Source organism: Poecilia reticulata, chromosome 11 (genome assembly GCF_904066995.2).
Source record: "Poecilia reticulata chromosome 11, P_reticulata-male-v2, whole genome shotgun sequence".
Taxonomy (NCBI): Eukaryota; Metazoa; Chordata; class Actinopteri; order Cyprinodontiformes; family Poeciliidae; genus Poecilia; species Poecilia reticulata.
In genome coordinates, this window is record NC_088840.1 from 89,514 (window position 1) to 109,892 (window position 20,379).

Sequence of the window (20,379 nt, forward strand, 5' to 3'; positions counted from 1 at the left end):
AATTTACCAGATTGTTTAACAATTTATTATTCAGATTAAAAATATGATATGCTATACCCCCACAATTACCAAATCTATCTGTTAACAGAATATAATCCACTGACCAAAAATTCAATAACTACACAATTAGAAGTTGTCTAAACGAAGCTTTATTCCCTGAGAAAATAAAATAAAAATAACATTCTTATAATAATAACTGTGATGGAATAGAAGTTGTCTTAGTATCTCTGAAAGTGACATTGAAACGATAGACCATGTCTTCTATGAGTGCTGTGGTGGAAAACTACTATAAGTTAAAATCTGCTGATCTGTTAAAATCTGTGATATGAAATGCTTGTGAACTCTCACCAAAAGATCTATTTGGGTTACATGAACAAGGTTGAAAGTTGTTTCCACAGCTGAATGAGAACCAAACTGTCTCACATATTTGTTTTAAATTCCTTTATCCTTGGTATAAAACTCATGTGTTGTCTCTGTCTGGGAGAGCTTTTCATCCAGACCTGCTTCATGATTGACTGACCTACGAGCTCTCTGAGTTGTGCACAATTCATAAATAAACCTGATTGGGTGATTCTACCTGAACAGTGCTTAGTAATATTTTTTCCACAACAGTGCAATCAAACCAAAATATTTAGGAATTGCTTAGAGAGGTGGAACTGGTACTTTCTGAATCTATTTCTAGAGATATGGTAACTATTGGAGTGTTATTAAAAAACAAAACAATAGAACTCTGTTATAATCTGATATTTTATCTGGCAAAATTCTTTATTCATAAACAAAGAGTGCTAAGATCATCCCTAGTTTTAAATTTTTTTTATCTGAATTCCAGTTATATTTGAAATCTCTTAAATGTATTGAAACATATGAATACCTGACTGAAATATTGATGGAATTGCCCACCATTGCATGTTAATCCATCCATCCATCCATCCATCCATCCATCCATCCATCCATCCATCCATCCATCCATCCATCCATCCATCCATCCATCCATCCATCCATCCATCCATCCATCCATCCATCCATCCATCCATCCATCCATCCATCCATCCATCCATCCATTTTCTTACACCCTTATCCCATTGGGATCAGGAAGGTGCCGGTGCCCATCTCCAGCTGTCGACAGGCAAGAGGTGGGGTACATCCTGGACAGGTCACCAGTTTGCCAGTATATCGCAGCAATGCATGTTAATCCTAAAATATTAATCCCCTTGTTGTAGTTTGTTATTTTTTTATATCAGTTTTGCTTTTTTGCTCCCATTTCAAAGTTTGCCTCTGCTAGTCCTCTACAGTTATGTAGCCATGTTTAGACACTTGCTACATCTGTACTATTGCAATTGCCATATTTGTTTGTGCTTACTTTGATTTTTAAAGTTTTGAAAAAAAAAAAACACTCTCAGGAATAAGGATGCCCACAATTATCTAGGTACCTCATAATAAAACATTTACTCACCCTGAAAACAATATAAAGACAATGCAATAACAATGAAGTAAATGATAACCATTGTACAGCTAAAACATTAATCAGTGGTTTGCTTAGGTAGAGAGGAATTTCTGTTGATGAGAGGAATTTCTTACATTTCCGTTTGTGAAAATAATCTAATCATTGCAGGAATAAAGGATTCAAACAAACAAGTTAATTAGGAACCTCAGTAATATAAAAATGAAATTTGACATAGCTGATTTACTGCAAAAGGATTGAGGAAGCAGAGGATATCAGGATATATTTGATTTTAAGTTGTATAATAGGATTATAGTTTTTTTTGTTGGTTTTTGTCTTTGTCATGTGGTACACACTCCTTACCGGTTGGTGGCGGTAATACTCACCTAACATTTTTTGCCAATACATTTCAAGAAGAAGAAGAAAAATCTACATCCGGTTCAAGTCAGGTTCATCTTTTTTTGCAACTTGTGTAGTGTCAAGCATATATCTGTAGAATATATCACAGTCTTCGGGTTTATATTAATCGTTTAATTGGCATTTTGTGAGCTTACCAAGTAGGGTCATTCTCAGCTTGCCCCATACCTTCAACTTCCACTTCACAGAGACCTGATTCCAGTTGGTTTGGATCTTAAAATAAGCTAACGGTAGCGTTAGCAGAGCAGCTAAAGGGATGGCGGAGGTTCCCGGAACATCCAGTGAGACAATAACGGAGACTGTTCAGACAAATACACCGCCGCCTCCACAGCAGGTAAATGCTTAAAAACGGGGCCAAAGGCTGTTTTGCTGGGTAATTGATTTGTAATGTACCTAACCACCCATTGCTGCTAACAAGACCCGCGTTCATGTTAGAACGTGAAAAAAGAAGCCATTAACTCGACGCTCTTTATTAATTTACGAAGCCTAATGCTGCCGTTATTATTTAGCGTGTTAAAACCAGTGACCATAAATTAAGGTCAGTATGCAACTTGGTGGGCATGAGCAGTTGGACAGGTTGCTCATGCGGTTCTGTGGATGTGTTCAGACGGATTTCATGACTACCCTGGTCATGATCTAAAATTCTGGTACTGATACAATATTGTCCAATGGTATCGGTATCCAGCTAGCGATACCTCAGTCTACACGCCTTTCAGCCGAACCGCCAGTAAAGGGAGGCCTATAAGCACTGTTGTTGCTAACCTAACGAAAGATGACCTTTTACTATTGGTCAGCTAATAAAAATAGGTTCTTTCTCATTGTTGCTCTTTATTAGTATATTTTCAATATCACTGTCTGATTCACAACATAAGATTACACAGGTGTATTAAGATCACAGATACATTACAGCACAGATTGATCTAGTCAGCTAGAAGGAAGTGTTATATTACCAAGTAATGAATGTTTCAGAGTATTTTTTGCTAATCTATTTAAAATTGCATCGACACTTATGTAGGTTTGAAAAACTAGTGACTATTCCTTATCAAAGTAATATTTTGATTAAAATATTTTTTCGAGTTTGAATTTGTTGCCTGATTTTAAAAATTAGTGCTGCAGTAACTGGAGATTAATATGGAAGTTTATTTCTCTTGTTTACAGGAAGGACGCAGCTTGACAATCAAGCTGAGGAAGAGGAAGACTGAGAAGAAGGTGGAGTGGTCCAGTGACACAGTTGACAATGAGCACCTGGGAAGACGATCGTCTAAGTGTGAGTTTAAATAACCTATGGGAAACAAAGTGTTATTTGGCAGAAATGAAGGATTTGATGGTCTATTTCCATGTACATACTTAATATTAGATTTATTTTTGTTACATCTAGGAAATATTTAAATTACACATATCAAACTTATGTATATTTTTTAAAATAAATTTTATATTACTTATTAAATTTGTATTTGCTTATACCATACCATACCAACTTTATTTATAAAGCACTTTAAAACAACCACAGCTGATACAAAGTGCTGTACATTAAAACACAGCATAATAAAAAAAATAAAAACTCTTACAGTTTAAAAACAAAAACATACACTCTAAAACTAGATCCCGCAGGAGTTAAAAGCCAAGTAAAATAAATGGGTCTTAAGGCGAACTTTAAAAGTGGACAGTGAAGGGGCCTCTCTGACCTGCAAAGGCAAGTCATTCCATAACTTAGGACCTATGACAGAAAGCCCTGTCCCCTCTGAGCTTCCTCCTGGATCTTGGTACCTCCAAGAGCAGCTGATCTGCTGACCTGAGAGATCGATAAGGTACGTAGGGGTGAAGAAGCTCAGAGAGGTAAGCCGGGGCAAGATTATGCAGTGATTTAAAAACAAACAAAAGAATTTTAAAATGAATCCTAAAATATACAGGCAGCCAGTGAAGTGAAGCCAGGACAGGGGTCACATGCTCCCTCTTCCGAGTTCCTGTCAAAAGTCTTGCAGCTGCATTCTGAACCAGCTGCAGACGTAAAAATAACACTTTGGATGGAGTAGATAGACAACAAATAAGTAATTTCCCAGTGGGGATCAATAAAGTATATTCTGATTCTGATATAGGAGAATAAAATAAAAGAGAGCAGTGTTAATTTTGACAGCAAATGTTTTACTTTTAGTCTTTTGACTAAAATGCAAGTTAGGTTTAGTCATAATTTAGCCATCAGAATTGTTTTAGTCTTAGTCTAGTTTTAGCAAAATAATAAAATTGTAGTTGACCAATCCTATTGTCAATTTAGTCAACAGCATTATATATAAATTTTAAAAACTTCTTGATGAATTCACTGGAATTAACACAAAATTAATCAAGTTTTTAAACAAGTTATACCTTAACGTTATTGTGTGAATATACAAAAACAGATGTTACTTTTTTAAATTTATTTTCCTGGCTTTGCTTTCAACAATAACACAATATTTCAATATCACCTCATAACAGTCTCAGGAGAAGATTGTGGAAGAACTGTCATTCTGATGCTGAGGTCTGTGTGTCTGCAGTGTTTCTGTCCTAATCCATGGTGTCCATCAACCTGTCCACTCTAAAACACTCGACGACTACACCTATCACAATATCACATTTTGCTGGATGATGCATTGTCCCAGAAGTTATTGTGATAAATGATAAGATTGTTATTTTGAGACAATTTTCAGGTAATATAATGATAATGGCATTGTAATGTAAGAACACATTCTTGAAGATCAATACATTTTTAATTCGAATGAGCATTTAACATTGCAATGGGAAGACATTAAAATATCCAACATAAACAAAACAACAGAATTAGCAAATAAGTTCACTTTTAAAGACTCTGTAACAAAATTGTCCTTTAAAAAAAGGGGCCAGTTAAGCCAGAATGTAATGCATGTATATAAGCAAAAGAACTAATGTTATAGCGCAACCAAGCAAACTTTAGCTTGAAGTTAGCACTTATATGCCCCAATATATGGAACCTCAGAGCGTACAATAAATTTATCACAAATCAATTGTCTGGTTGCATTGTATGCACATCAATAGTAACTTGCCTTTGAAAAATATCTGTATGATGAGCCTTCAGGTGCCATATAAGATACTTACAGTTTTGTCCACCAATTTTAAATACACATGTACCACTGTCTTCCTGGACATTTCAATTCTTCTTTTATACCCTACTATACCCTACTCATAATAAGTCCATAGATGCCCTCTGCATCCACCGAGCCTCTCTGTGTAACGTGTAACGTCTGGTCCATTCATGATTAACGTCATTCAGGTGATGGGAGTGATCAAACAGGATGGAGCGGCATTACTGATAAGTTTTAGCTTTTGACTAACAGATTACAAGCTCAAGAGGTAGAAATGTGACCCCTCCTCTCGCTCATTGACCGCTGGAGATGGGCGAGCACCCCTCGCCACCCCACTGGGGAGAATCTTGTATGATTATCAATATCAGTATCAATGTCTCCATTGATATATACTTCACTCCAGTTTTGTGCTGCTTACTCTGCAGCAACATGTTCAGATGTTATATATCAGATGAGTTTATTAATATATTTTGTTGTGTAAAAAAAAGTGGAGAAACTGCAAAAACAGGCAAATGGTTAGTGATGTCACTTATAAGACCAGAGACTGTATCAATATCAATTGTATTTACAAATATTTCTTCAATTTAAGTAGCAGTATTATTCTGCTTGGTATCATAATCGGGTGGAAATTAGCACCCGCCACTGGCGGTTATGAAGTGGCGTGTAAATTGGAGCAACGCAATTGCTCCACTGTGGCGGGTTTACAATTTGAACAGGGAAAAAAAGAAAAACTGCATTCAGTTTGAACTTCTGTCCAGGGAAGGACTGACCATGTGGACCACAGACTGATGCATTTACAACTTTGACACACATGTGAGCTGCTCTACAGGAAGAACTATTTTATTTATGGCAGGGTCACATAACTTTTCCCTTCTCTGTTGGGGGGCCGGAGTCAGTTTGTAACAGAAAAAGTGTGACGTTTGTCACACATTGTGCCTAGATGCAAAAATGTATTGTTTTCCAGAAAGCACAATCAAATAACCCTCTCTGGGTTCTTCACAGAAAAAAAATCCAGAAAATAACACTATTTATGAAATAAATACTATTAACCGCACTATAAACCACACCGGACTATAAGCTGCAACCCAAAAGTTAAAAAAAACAAAAAACCAGTAAACAACATTTTCATAACTTTTTTTATTTTTTTTTTACAAAAAATAAGCTGCACAAATCTCTGCCGCTCCAGGTTTTCCACAACGATGCAGCAGCACGCAGCAGAGGGGGGCGGACACACAAAATTGGAGTCATAACAGGTCAATTGAAAATCATTTATTACGGTTGAAAAGGAAAAAGTTGCCTAGTTTAGATTTAACTGAACTGATTAGTTTCCGAACGGTGACTTTAACAGTAAAAGTGCTGATCCTTCGTGTCTGCTGCTAGCATGTGCTAAAAGAAAATGGGCGCTTTCTTCCTCCTCTTCTTGTTCTTCTTCTCCTGCTTCTCTTTAGATTTCTACTGCAGCTTGCATCCATTATTGTTGCACTACTGCCATCTACTGGATCCTAATATATATACCTCAAATTCTCATAATGATCCCAGTATTATTTAAAAAACGAAAAATCTTCTTTTTCCCCTCAATGCTATTTAACTGATCAACAACATTCTCAAATTTCAATTCCCTATTAAAACCTAAATCCATTTTAATGGGCATTTTCTTCTTTTATTTCCAATTTTGACTTCCAATGATTCACTTCCTGCTAAAGAGCAACATGTTTCCTGCTTCAACCACTACCACTAGCGGTAAATCCACATATAAGACACATGGTTCACAAGCTTAGGAAAAAAAAGTAGCGACTTATAGCCGGAAAATACGGTACATGAAAAAAAAATCTAAATGCTCTCTGGTATTGTTCAGGGGCCCAGACCAAATGTGGAGGCGGGCCGGATCCGGCCCGCGGGCTGTAGTTTGGGAACCAGTGATTTATGGTATTAAGCAACACATCTGAGTTGATTTTGTTTGAGGATGTAAGGTTTGAATAGGAAGCCATGCTGGAGGGTTTTTTATGTCATCTCCCTCAAAGATGTTCTAGATTTGTTAAAATGAAACCTTCTAAATTTTGACATTCATCTAAGGATAGTTACTCTTCCAATGAGCCTAGTTCTGCTGAACAGGCACCACTAAATCTAACATGGAGAAAATGAAGGACTTTGAATTATAGCTGTGAACTAAGTTTCTGCCAACTGATGCAAAACAAATCACTTGCTGAGTGAGAAATAATCTGTCTTTCTGACTTAATTAAATTCGACACAACATAAAAATGTAGTTTTTCAATACATATTTAAATGTTTTGTGAATGGCTCCTATATAAATATACTGAACATGTAAGTAGATGTTTAGTCCTAAAGAAAAAAAACATATCCAGTGAGGGACACCAGAAACATGTTGCTCAAATGTGATGGTTATGAACAGTGGAGCTACATTCCAAGTGACGTCATTAATGTGGACGATAAAATCGCCTACAATTAAACTGTTCTTTCATTTAGTAAATTACAATTAAACCATTTAACATCCTCAAACTAAGAAAGAAGACGCCTGGCTGGACCAGGGCATCAACAACTTGGAATGCATTATGTCAAATTTTGCAAATCTACTTTTATGACATTCAAAAGTAAATTAGTCATAGTCCACCAGGTTGCAGATGTATTTATGCTTAAAGGCCAGGGGTCTCATGCATAAAGCGTGCGTGCGCACAAAAAATGTGCACATATTTTATGCACAAGTAGGCCTGTCACGATAACCAATTTTGCTGAGCGATTGTTGAAAAAAATTATTGCGATAAATGATAATATTGTTTCAAGACCTTTTGACACTGATTTAATGGAAATGACTAATAATGCATTCAATTTCCTGCCATAGATGGATGCACTTTATTTTCAAAAGAACACATTACACTGGAACTAAGAAACTAAATAAACAAAACAACCAAAGACACAAATAAAATGGATTCTCAGTCTCCATTAACAAAAAACTTGAATAAAAACTAAACATAAAGCCAAAGTGGAAATAAATACTGCATTCAACCAAAAGAGTGCAGATTATAAAGTCTGTATACTATATTGGCCTTCAGTAATCACCAGATTTAAATAGAGAAGATGGGCACATCTGACTACCTAATGGAATATTTCACACTACACGATTTTTTTGCCCCTATTTTCCCCTTACAACAATCTTAGAACGTTGGCCGATCTAAGATTGTCGAGGGTGATTTCGTAAGATTGTCACTGATGATTTCGTAACCGATCATCCTGCGGTGTGGTGTGTTACAGTAGATCGTCGTGGCCGCTCCGATCTAAATCAGGGGTTTTCCCACGACTGGGAGCTTAACGCTGAATGTGACAGGTAGCCAATCAGAAAGCCGGATTCTCCTCCTGCTTTCTGAGGGGAAATTACGGAGGGGAATCCCAAACAGCTGACACGGCGCGACCCGAAATCCAGCGGACATCAGAGATGATATGTGGAAACAACATTAATATATATTTAACATTTTGTGCAAAGAATATAGAAATGACAAGGGGATGAGTTGGAGCCAAATTGCTACCACAGTTGATAAACCTGGTAACTTTTCAGCTGTCCTACGTTAACGTGACAAATAGATTATGATTTTCAGCCACATGCATCACAGATAGATTCTAGTAAAGCATTGATTAATGCCTGATTTTCAAATTAGTTAACTGGACTTGTAGCCATTATTTTGTGCCCATGTGGCTGGACGATCGAACCCGAACGAATCGTTATGCCTAGGATTTCTGTCGGCTAATGTGTCTCTCAGGTTTTGAAAATGGGCCGACAATTGGCTGACAACTCGTGTCGTGTGCGCTGGACATTACATTAAGGAAATGAGGAAGGGAAGGTCAGTGGAGAGCACCGGAGTTGAGCCTTTTTTCATTCAGTGTCGGCAACAGAAAGAATAAAAGGCAGGAAGAGACAATAAAGCCGATAATTAAAATGAGGTCCATTGATATATCGTTTATCACGACAGGCCTACACACAAGTCGGCATGTATACAAATTTACTTTGCGTCAAAATATACACACACTTTTTCGCTGGCGCGAAAATGTGCAGCAGCCACACAAACTTTTTCTGTGAACAATATCAAACTACAAAGCGTCAAAACTCACCTAAATACACTGAAATCTGATTACATTCAGTGTTATTTAGACCAAGAAGCATCAAACTAGATGTTTTTCATGATTTTAATATTTTATTGTTTAAACGTAAAAGCTGAACTGTATTTATCCTCAGATAGTAAGCTAACACAAAATAAAGAAAATAAAAATAAAAGTATGTGAAAACCTCGCTCGAATGTAAATGGTAATTTTCCTCAGTTTTTGTCTCATAAAGATGTAACGCAATGGTCTGTGCGCCGAAGCGCATGAAATGCATCTATGGGGTAATTTCATTCTCACTAAAAGAAGAAAACAGGGTTGGATCAGCAGATTAACCCAAACCTGGTGATTAAAAATAATAAACAGGTTTGATTATTTTGAAGGTGACCAAGGTGTGTATGCAATCACACGTATACAAGTAGCTGCGCAAAGGTGTGCCGCGTAATTGTGGAGCGCTTTAGGTCATATTGATCTGCAGGGAAATGATGATGATGGTTCATGAGCGTTGCCGCACGGCTCCTTCTATGGGTTTTGCTCAGAGCTTCAGGATGATCAGTCTGAGCAAAACTTAAAGAAGAAGCCGTGTGGAACCGGTACCAGTCCAGCTGCAGTCATCCTTCAGTCCATCCGCCTGCTTTGTGAATGCACCTCATGGACATAAAGCATCTCTATTCTGTAAATGTACAACTCATGCACATGATTCTGCTGTTTAGAATAAATGTCCACATTGCCACTCAAATGACTCTCTGACACGCTGTCTCTTTAAATACTGACTGAACGCGCTACTGTTCAAACAAGCATTTGCACGATCTCTTTATTTTTTTAATTAGGATTTTTTTTTCTCTCTAAAATGTATTTTTATTTTGTGAGGTGACAATATGTTCCCTTAAAGCACCTTTGGTGACACTTTATTTGAAGGGATGTGAATAAGACTGACACGACACTGTCAAACATGACATAACACCTGTCATGAATGTATAGTTTTAGGCACATGAGTCCATCTTCTCACTTAATGAGCATTCAAAATTATTTCCAACCAGATACTCTGGCTTATTGATGTTTGCAAGAAGTTTATTAATACATAAATAAATAGATTTAACACCAGTTTTTAGTTGTCTAAAATGTAACTTATTAACTCAGCTGTTGAATGTTGATCCTGCTCCCCACCAGACATATTTTGTCTTTACAGAATTACACTATTAAAATATAAACAAGGGCACAATATGCAACCATTTAGTGACTGTAATCTATAAAACAGAGCTGCCTGTTTGCTGCACTTGCAGTGGAGATGAAGATGGTCCATTCAGGAAAGCAGAGCTGCAACAAACTTTAACGTGGAACTGCAGAAAAAAGAAAAAAACAAAAGCAAACTTTGAATTGTTAATGCATGTCACCATGTGTAAAGCCTACTGAGTTTTGCTTAAAAAACTTTTTTTTTAATTAAAATCGCACATTTTTGACTCATGAAATATTATTTGCAAAACAAACTTATTTGCGCATGTTGGAAATATTTTCTTGTATTCTAAGTTTTTGTTTGTGACTCAAAGTTTTGCTTGTGATTCTCACATGACGTTGTGGGCGGGGCCTAAAATTACAACAAAAGATTTCTAATGTGTGCAAATAAAAGTTTGTTTGGCAAATAACTTTTTAAGTTCACGAGACAAAAATGAGTTAAGTTATTCAATAAAAAAAGTTTTTTTAAACAAAATGTTTTGTTTCTAAAAAAGAAATTACAATTCCAAAAGTTTAGATTACAATTTTATTTTACTTAATTGAGGTTTTTTTTGTTTAGTTTTTTTTTTTTTTTAATTAAATAATTGGGGAAAATTTTTTTAACTTTATACTCTGCGGACCAGACCCTAAACTTAAAGTCTGGGTTGAGTTTTTTCCAAAAATTCGGACCTCCAGTGGGGGAGACTTGGCAGTGAACAGCTGCAGATCGAGTCAGTGTCTGTTGTATTTCATTACTTCTCTGCTTAAACCACGACTCCGTGCTGAAGCAGAAACGATACTTCAACGTTTTCCGTCATCTGACAAATAAAAAAAAAAAGCACAAAAAAAAAATACGTTTTTGGTGAATAAAGTGGTGTAGACTTTATTCACCACTTTATTCACCAAAAAAGTTTTATTTTTTGTAATTCACCAAAAACTGTTCTGTAATCTGGAACGTTCACCAAGTTGCGCTCCAGGTAGCCGCCTTATCTGACTGTGTGAGAGGCAATTTTGCGCCGTGCGTCACGGGCAAAAGGTCAGAGGTTACAAGGTGACCGGAAGGCTTATTATGTTGTACAAAAAAAAAAAGTTTTTAGTACATGTCATTATGTGTCAGTAGGGGACTTCTAATAATAATAAAAATCCATCCATCCATTTTCTTCCGCTTATCCGGGGTCGGGTCGCGGGGGCAGCAGCTTCAGAAGGGAGGCCCAGACTTCCCTCTCCCCAGCCACTTCTTCCAGCTCCTCCGGGGGAATCCCAAGGCGTTCCCAGGCCAGCCGAGAGACGTAATCCCTCCAGCGTGTCCTGGGTCTTCCCCGAGGCCTCCTCCCGGTGGGACGTGCCCGGAACACCTCACCAGGGAGGCGTCCAAGAGGCATCCTTACCAGATGCCCGAGCCTCAACTGGCTCCTCTCGACGTGGAGGAGCAGCGGCTCTACTCTGAGTCCCTCCCGGATGACCGAGCTTCTCACCCTATCTCTAAGGGAGAGCCCAGCCACCCTGCGGAGGAAACTCATTTCGGCCGCTTGTACCCGTGATCTCGTTCTTTCAGTCATGACCCAAAGCTCATGACCATAGATGAGGGTGGGAACGTAGATCGACCGGTAAATCGAGAGCTTCGCTTTTTGGCTCAGCTCTCTCTTCACCACGACGGACCGGTACAGCGCCCGCTTCACAGTAGACGCTGCCCCAATCCGCCTGTCGATCTCCCGTTCCCTTCTTCCCTCATTCGTGAACAAGATCCCCAGATACTTAAACTCCTCCACTTGAGGCAGGACGACCCCCCTGACCCGGAGAAGGCACTCTACCCTTTTCCGGCTCAAGACCATGGCCTCGGATTTGGAGGCACTGAGCCTCATCCCGGCCGCTTCACACTCGGCTGCGAACCGCTCCAGTGAGAGCTGCAGATCACGTTCCGATGAAGCCAACAGGACCACATCATCCGCAAAAAGCAGAGATGCGATCCTAAGGCCACCAAAACGGATCCCCTCAACACCTCGGCTGCGCCTAGAAATTCTGTCCATAAAAGTAATGAACAGAATCGGTGACAAAGGGCAGCCTTGGCGGAGTCCAACTCTCACCGGAAACGAGCCCGACTTACTGCCGGCAATGCTGACCAGACTCTGACACCGGTCATACAGGGACCTGACAGCCCGTATCAAAGGGCCCGGTACCCCATACTCCCGGAGTACCCCCCACAGGGCTCCCCGAGGGACACGGTCGAACGCCTTCTCCAAGTCCACAAAACACATGTAGACTGGTTGGGCGAACTCCCATGCACCCTCCAGGACCCTGCTGAGGGTGTAGAGCTGGTCCAGTGTTCCACGACCAGGACGAAAACCACACTGCTCTTCCTGAATCCGAGGTTCGACTATCCGACGGACCCTCCTCTCCAGGACCCCTGAATAGACCTTACCAGGGAGGCTTAAGAGTGTGACCCCCCTGTAATTGGAGCACACCCTCCGGTCCCCCTTTTTAAACTATTATAAATACTTGAACTGCTTCAAACAAGGATGTTGCCAGGGTTATTGCTTCAGGTGGTGTCAGACTTCCAGATACTTATACTAATTTACATATGTATTTGTGGGTGGCGACAGGGTGGACCAGCAGCTGCTCTCTATTTCCCGCAAATTAGGACAAATGAAAGTTGCGTGCGCACGGCTTTATGCATCCAATTTTTATTTGTGCACCGCACTTTTCTAAATTTTTCCGTTCGCCAAGTTTTAGTATGAAAACTACGCACTCTTTTATGCATGAGGCCCCAGAACAGGATCTCCACCACAACCCGGTAGTAATAATGTGGCAAAAACAGGAATTTGAAGAACATATTTCATTAAAATGACAATAATTCTGAATAATTCTGTCTCAGCAAGAAATAAAAAATCCAAAATCGCTATGGTTTAAAAAGTTTATTTAAAGTTAAGAACTTACCATGTTAAGAACAGGAGCTTTTACTGGGTGCACTAGTGTCATTTCAGTGATTAGTCAGAAGAAGATGTTGGCATTTGATTCGCTGAACACATACAGATTGTGGGCGATGACAGCATAAAGCTTGTAGAAGCTGCTGGCCTTCTGACTGACTAAGGGGTATAAATAAATTTCAGCCTGACAAAAACACACAAAAGTAAATCAGTTATAGCCTCACAGCTATTAGATTTAATAAGAAACTTTTGGTACCTCTGTAAAGGTAAGATGTCATAGAATGGTTTTCTGGTGTCAGCACCATTGTAGCTTTTACCCTGCCTGAAATATTAGGGATAAAATACAAAATATTTTGCATTTTTTTGAACCTCGCCAAAATTTTCTTTGAAATAAACATTGCAAAACACTACCAAAATATTATTTATAGCACAAAAAAGTAGTACAGACTTTTAAATCTAAATGTTGTGTAAAAGTATACCAAATTTGGACTCAATCAGATGAATCATATTTACTTTAGAATGGTATTAGTGATAAATTTCTTAGGCGGAGAGGCCATTTTGGCACATTTATCCAAAAGTGTCACCAAACTGTGCCAAATGTGTTTTTTACATCAATACTGGGGGTTTGTTAAAATTTAATAGCTTATTACCATCTAATGACACTTTCTACATATAATGAAACCATTGGTCATGACATTTACCCCATTTATATGCAAAATGTACCATTGTGCACAGTGTAATATGTATAATAATGATGAACTGAAAGCTCTTTCTTTGACTCCAAATAGAAAACTTTTATTGAAACAAGATAAAACAGTCAAAAATACTTTTGGAAGTAATTTAAAAGAACAAATAAACAATTTTGAAAATCCACCACCACCATCACCACCAAAAAAAGAAAAAAAAAAAACAAGTTCAAAAATCAAAAAAAGACCACAAACTACACGTTTTTGTGGTAGTCCTCAAAGCAATTCCTGTCTGGCTGAAGACACAGGGCAACGTTGCATTTGGGACAGTACAGTGGTGTTTTTCTCTTATTGCCAGAGGTGGGGGGAGGTTCAGCTCCACCTGAGCTTGATGGCTCGGCTTCCACTTGACTACAAATAAAAATAAAGTATTTGAAGAATTAGAGGTTTATTACAAAGTAATGAACCAAAGTAAACATGAAATCCTTACTAGTAAAATAAAACATATTTTAGTAAAACATAAACAAATAACCACATGGTTTTACTTCCTGCCATTATTACAAGCATATAATCACAGAAATAAATAAATAAATAGAACCAAAACATCAAATATTTTGTGTGAAATTGCGGCGGAAAACTTACACAACACCGAGATCAAGTCTGTCAGCTGTGTCCTGCTCTTCCTCTTCCTCCTCGTCCGAATCCCACCAGCTATCAGAAGCGTCTTCCAGCTCAACATCGCTCCGAAATAGTTCTTCCAGCGCCTCCAAATCGGACATTTTCCTCCGCGCCATTGAGATAATTTTTCCAAGATTTAGCTCCACTTGTAGCAAATCGAAAAACCGTTGTTGTTCAAAAGCCTTCAAAAGCCTCTAAATCGTCCAGTTTCTGCTGCTATGATCGATTTATCATAAATAAATCAAAACTGAACTCACGGAACCGAGATAACTCCACGTGCTCAGACTCCCGTATACAACACCTGCTTATGCATGGAGAGCGCACGAATTACGCATACATTTAGATCGGGTTCTGGAAAATACGTCATGATTTTGCATAGCCGACATCTTGTGCCATACTCTGAGAGTCTTTCCACTGTCTCGTGAAGCCACAAAATGGCCGTGATGATCAGCTGATCGGGTGTTTTCCGGGCAGTTGCGTCATCGCCCGAGGACCTTTAAATCTCATCAGCTGTTTTTAAATAGCTCTAAAATCGTAACATTTTGGGCAAAACCTTTATGCGGAATAGTTTTTGAAAGATTAAAGCCTCTTTTAGCGGATAATTAAAAAAAAATGTTAAAGGCACGTGGAGCCTTTGTTTACAGAGCGAGTCCAGGTCACGTAGCAGCTGGACCCACCGGTGGGTCCGTCGGGTTGAACAGGTTTAATGTGTGAGTGTGGAGAACCAGGATATCATCTAAACATGTGTAGCCATAAGAAAACTGCTAATCGATGAGCATAGTGGAGAAAAAGGCTTCAATTTGCAAGGAATCATAAAGATTGAAGGAAAGTCATGTGGTCTGAGTTCAGATTGACCCTCTTCTAGAATCACTGGTACATCAGGGTAAGAAGAGAGGCAGATGAAGTGATGATCCATCATCCCTAGTGTCTACTGTAGCAGCCTGTGAAGGCAGCACTGGGCTCTGGAGTCACTGCACTTGGTCAGGTTCAGCTTCAGCAACATTGTGAGGTTGGCTGACTACCTGGACATCAGGAATGCCCGGGTTGTTCCATCAGTGGCTTTTCTCTTCCCTGATGTCATGAGCATATTCCAGGAAGGCAGCAGTTCAAGGAGCAGGACATGTCAGAGTTCACACCTTAACCCAGTGAGAATCTCTGGGATGTGCTGGAGAAGGCTTTATATTGTGGTCAGACTCTTCCATCACCAATATAAGACCATGGTGAAAGATGAATGCAACACTGGATGGAAATAAATCATGTGATGTTGCAGAAACTTATCAGAACAATACCACAGTGAATGTTGTCCCAAAAAATCTAATTGTCAACTTTTGAGGGGTTTTTTTGGAGAAGGTGGGGGGTATTTATGTTGTAGTGATGCTAAATTTGTCACAAATTGAGTATTTATATGAGCACATCTTGGCTGTAAAATGTGGTATTGTTGTTTTTTATATCCATCCTGATCCAGCTGCATGTTGTGTTCCAGGCTGCTGTATTTATGAAAAGCCCAGACAGTTTGGAGAATCATCCTCTGAAAGTGAGGGAGATGATGACGACGAAGGGTGTGGAAGTGCTAACTGCATCCTGGGCCATGGCAGGAAAGGACACGGACAGAGGCCTGATGAAGGAACCAGAGCACCTCCAGGCTCTGGAGGGACACACAACCATTAACGTGCAACACAAAGTGTGTTTGGGATGGTTCCATCTTACAAACTGCTCTGTTGTTTTAGTTTAGTTTCCTCACAGAGCTACAGACAAACCTGAAGTCAGAAAGTTCCAGCTGCTGGAGCACAGCTTCAACCTCTTTACTGCTGCTCTGCTCAAAAGCAGAGAGCATCTTGAGTGGGGCGTTACTATTAAACCATCTTTCCCTCAGCAGCTCAGTAGTTTGAGATGAGCTACTTATCAAATGAGCAGCTCATTTGATAAGTAGCTTAGAGTCATTAAATGTTCTATAATGGATTGTTTGTGTTTCTGCATGATTTCACTCTCTAAGACAAGATTCCTGAGACTTGCTCAGTTTAAACCAGTGTCAGCAGGAACAAAAGGCACAGATCCAAAACTGTGGCTGCTGCATTTTCATTGCATGGATATACTGATAGAATGTTTTTTCTCTTTCCATTCCTTTTTCTTGTTAGATTCTCAATCCACTGCTTTTAAACATACATTAGCCTCAAATGTTGTTGGCTGTGTGCATATAAATTGAGATAATGAGATGAAAACTTGTTATTCTGGCAAACTTTTATGTAAAGCAGTTGTTCTGACTGTAATATGTTAGAAAACAGAACGTTCAATTGCTGTTCAGCACATTAGTCCTTCACTTTTAACGGATTAAACTGTGATAAAACTGCAGTTGTGTGCAAAAATGTTGTTTTTTTCAGAGATTTAGCAACAATTTTTAACACTTCTGGAAAGTTATTATAATAAGATCCATGCAAATGAAAAAACTCACTTTGTCATTTCAGCACAACATTGAGCCATGCTGCATATCTCCAGCAGCTCATGGGACTTTCTGACTGTAAGGTGTCTGAAACAGACCCTGGTGTGAGATGCATGGTCCCATTACACACTACTGACAGCATTGGAATTCTATTTATTTGCTGGTCTCAGTTTATACTGTTTTTTCTTGGGTTAATACATGCAGTCCATTATATTTTGATGTGGATTTGCTTTACCATCTTTCCACAAGTACGGGAAATTGAACAGACTGGACACACACAGACCTATAATATTGTGAGCAGTATTTACCGTTTCTCTTACTCAAAGCAATGACAGCTTCTGTGTCTCCACCTAACATAAAAGCATATTAAACATAATTAAAAGTCAGTTTTTCATCATTTATTTTTGGGTTTGTTTTAGAAAGCACTTTATATTTACCTACACATACAGTTATTTTATATCTTCAGTTCATTTAAGTTCATAAGATGACAATGAGCAAAGTTGGCTTGTTTTCTTGCCCCTGGTCCAAACCGCCTGCAGTTCTCTCAAATCAAGGCCGGATCTAGTTGAACAATATTTACTTGATTCATTTCTTATTAAAATCAAAAAAATTTGGGACATTTGTCATAGCAGCAAGACCTGAGGGGAAAATACCTTCTGACTCAGATAAAGGTTGCTTTTTATTCCCATCCAACCGCTGCACTGAAAAAACACACACTTCCATTGGCATCAAGCAAGTTATTGCAAGCTTCAATTTTGAACTGCAACTGAAGAACTTTCAGAAAATCAAAATTATGTTGGTAAGTTGGACTTAATCAGACTGGACCACTGGCCTTCCCATAACTGATGACAATCTATTTTTTTAGTTTTGCAATAATAAATATAATTGTTTTTGGGAGAGAAAAATGATTGAAAATATCTTTTTTCTTTTTGTATGGTATGTAAGCGTATATTCCTGTGATAAACTAATAAAAGCTACTGTTAATTCAGTTTTACTTGCTGCCATATAACCTGCTTACAGAGCTACCAAATGCACACATAAGTTTTTATGTTGGTGTTTTATTTTTTATGTAAATCAGTTTTTATTAAACATGGCATAAGCTTTGTATTTGTGAAATTCTGAATTGATATGCATCAAACCAGAAATATCCAGGGAGTTTCTGAGCAGTTTTCATTTTTTCAACCCTAGTGCTTAATGTATGTCTTGATTTCAGTTCTCAACTAGTGGTCATTATATTTCTAATAAAGTTCAAAAGGAATTTAATTTGAGCTCCAGTGCTCATGTCAGTTTCAGTTGGGTTTAATTGAATACTTATTATTTTAGTTCAACTGCTTCTTGGGGACATGCAGTTCAGGCTTTTAGTTGTGATTTTGGCTCAATTTCATCAGATGCAGCTGAATGGAAACACTGAGACGAGCAGCTGATTGCTTTTGCTTACATTCTAGTAACCATTCTTTGTATGTTTTAGTTTGTTGATAATAGATCACTAAACTTAGTGGCTCGTCTCTTTCAAATATAAAAAATGTTTTAAACTAACTTGAAGGGAGGTCGAACCTAATACATTTAAACAATGAAAGATTCTAACTAAGGTCTGTCAGTAAGTAATCATTAAATTCATGTTGAATTTGGATTAAATCTGAGGAAAACTCATTGTGTCCACCAGTTTAACAGGATTTTAATTGAGCAGCGATTGGGAGGATGTTTACAATATAAAGAATGTATGACCAGGAAGTATCTGTCGTGTCTGTTTCACTGTTAAAATGACAAACTTGTCGGCTGCCATCAGAGTATTTCTCTACCACCAACAAGCAGTAGAGAAATACTCTGCACCTCTATATGATGATAATAGGAGATGTGTTTTTAGTGCTGTGCTTTACAGATTTTCTGAGTTTTATTATTGTGACTTGAACAAAGATCCTTCAATGAACAAGTGGATCTCTTTCAGATTTCTGCATTCAGAACAGAAGGAAAGGTCTGACTGCTTCTTTGTTTCTCTGCTGTGATAAATGTCACAGCAGAGAATGATTCATAATCATTTTCCTCTTTACAGTTTGATATGTGAGGCTATGTGGGCTCATTTCTATCACTTTCTGTACCATCTCTACAAACTGACTTCAGTACATACATTGTTCTTGTACTGGTAACTCACCTTCCTGTATATATTGTTAGTATAAAGAAGAAGATATAATGTGAAATCAAGTTTTGAACTGTGATTAAAGTTACAACGTATGTATCAACATGTTCCCTCTGGTATCATGACGTAGGTAAAACATTATTTTCAACTTATCCCAAAATGGTGTGAAACATGATGAACCATAATAAAATTGTTTCAGTCCTCTGACTTTTAGTATCAATGTTACAAAGCTTCTGCTAAGATAAAAATACAGCAGATAAAACTCTTTATAGAGGCACTTGCTTCTATAAACATAAAATAAAAAATAACCTGGTTTCATAAATACAGGTACTGGTCATAAAATTAGAATGTCAGAAAAAAAGTTGATTTATGTCAGTAATTCCATTCAAAAGGGGAAACTTGTATATAATATTTATTCATTACACACTGATTTATTTCAAATGTTTATTTTAATGTTGATGATTAGAAATGACAACAAATGAAAACTCCTAATTCAGTAAGAATATTTTGAAAAGGGGCCGTATTGAAGACACCTGGTGCCACCTAATTACTTCAAAACACACAAAAATGCCTTTTAATGGTCTCAGTCTAGTTTTTTAGGTTATCGTGGGAATGACTGCTGATGTTGTCCGAAAGACTTTGTGCCATTGACTATCATGGCTATCTGTTCACAGAGCTCTGTGTCCAAGCACATTCATAGAGGTGAAGAGAAGGAAAAGATGTAGTCAGGGAAAAGAAAATGGACAAGTAATCTGGATATGACCGCATCCTGGAGAGGATTGTGAAACAAAACCCATTTAAAAATGTGGGGAAGATTCACAGAGTGGACGGCAGCTGGAGTCGGTCCTTCAAGAACCACAGGTGTATATATGTGCAGGACATGGGTTTCAGCTGTCACATTCCTTTTGTCAAGCCACTCTTGAACAAGAGACTGGACTACTGCTGAACGATTCAACGTTATGTTCTCTGATTTAAGTAAATTGTACATTTCCTTTGAAAATCAAGGTTCCAGTCTGGAGGAAGAGGAGAGGCGCCGAATCCACGTTGTTTGAGGGCCAGTTAGTTTCCAGTCAGTGATGGTTTAAGGTGCCATGTCACCTGCTTGTGTTGGTCCACTGTTTTCTGAGGTCCAAGGTCAATGCAGCCATCCACCAGGAAGCTTTAGAACACTTCATGCTTCCTGCTGCTGACCAACTTTATGAAGATGCAGATTTAATTTTCCAACAGGATTTGGCACCTGCACATGGCGCC

General features: G+C 38.4%; 1 protein-coding gene across 1 annotated transcript; it reads left to right on the plus strand.

Moving 5' to 3' along the window:
* The first annotated feature begins 1,855 nt into the window (after positions 1–1,855).
* On the plus strand, positions 1,856–19,335 carry ppp1r11 (protein phosphatase 1, regulatory (inhibitor) subunit 11). Its single transcript, XM_008421543.3, has 3 exons — positions 1,856–2,192; positions 3,017–3,125; positions 16,041–19,335. The coding sequence occupies exons 1-3, from the start codon at positions 2,115–2,117 to the stop codon at positions 16,223–16,225; spliced, it is 372 nt and encodes a 123-aa protein (XP_008419765.1). The 5' UTR covers positions 1,856–2,114; the 3' UTR covers positions 16,226–19,335.
* The last annotated feature ends 1,044 nt before the right edge of the window (positions 19,336–20,379 follow it).

Bases quoted from the DNA above. Each gene is read 5' to 3' on its own strand.
- ppp1r11 (XM_008421543.3), top strand. From the start codon at position 2,115: ATGGCGGAGGTTCCCGGAACATCCAGTGAGACAATAACGGAGACTGTT. The intron at 2,193-3,016 runs GTAAATGCTTAA...TCTTGTTTACAG, and splicing joins CACCGCCGCCTCCACAGCAG to GAAGGACGCAGCTTGACAAT. The intron at 3,126-16,040 runs GTGAGTTTAAAT...GTTGTGTTCCAG, and splicing joins GGGAAGACGATCGTCTAAGT to GCTGCTGTATTTATGAAAAG.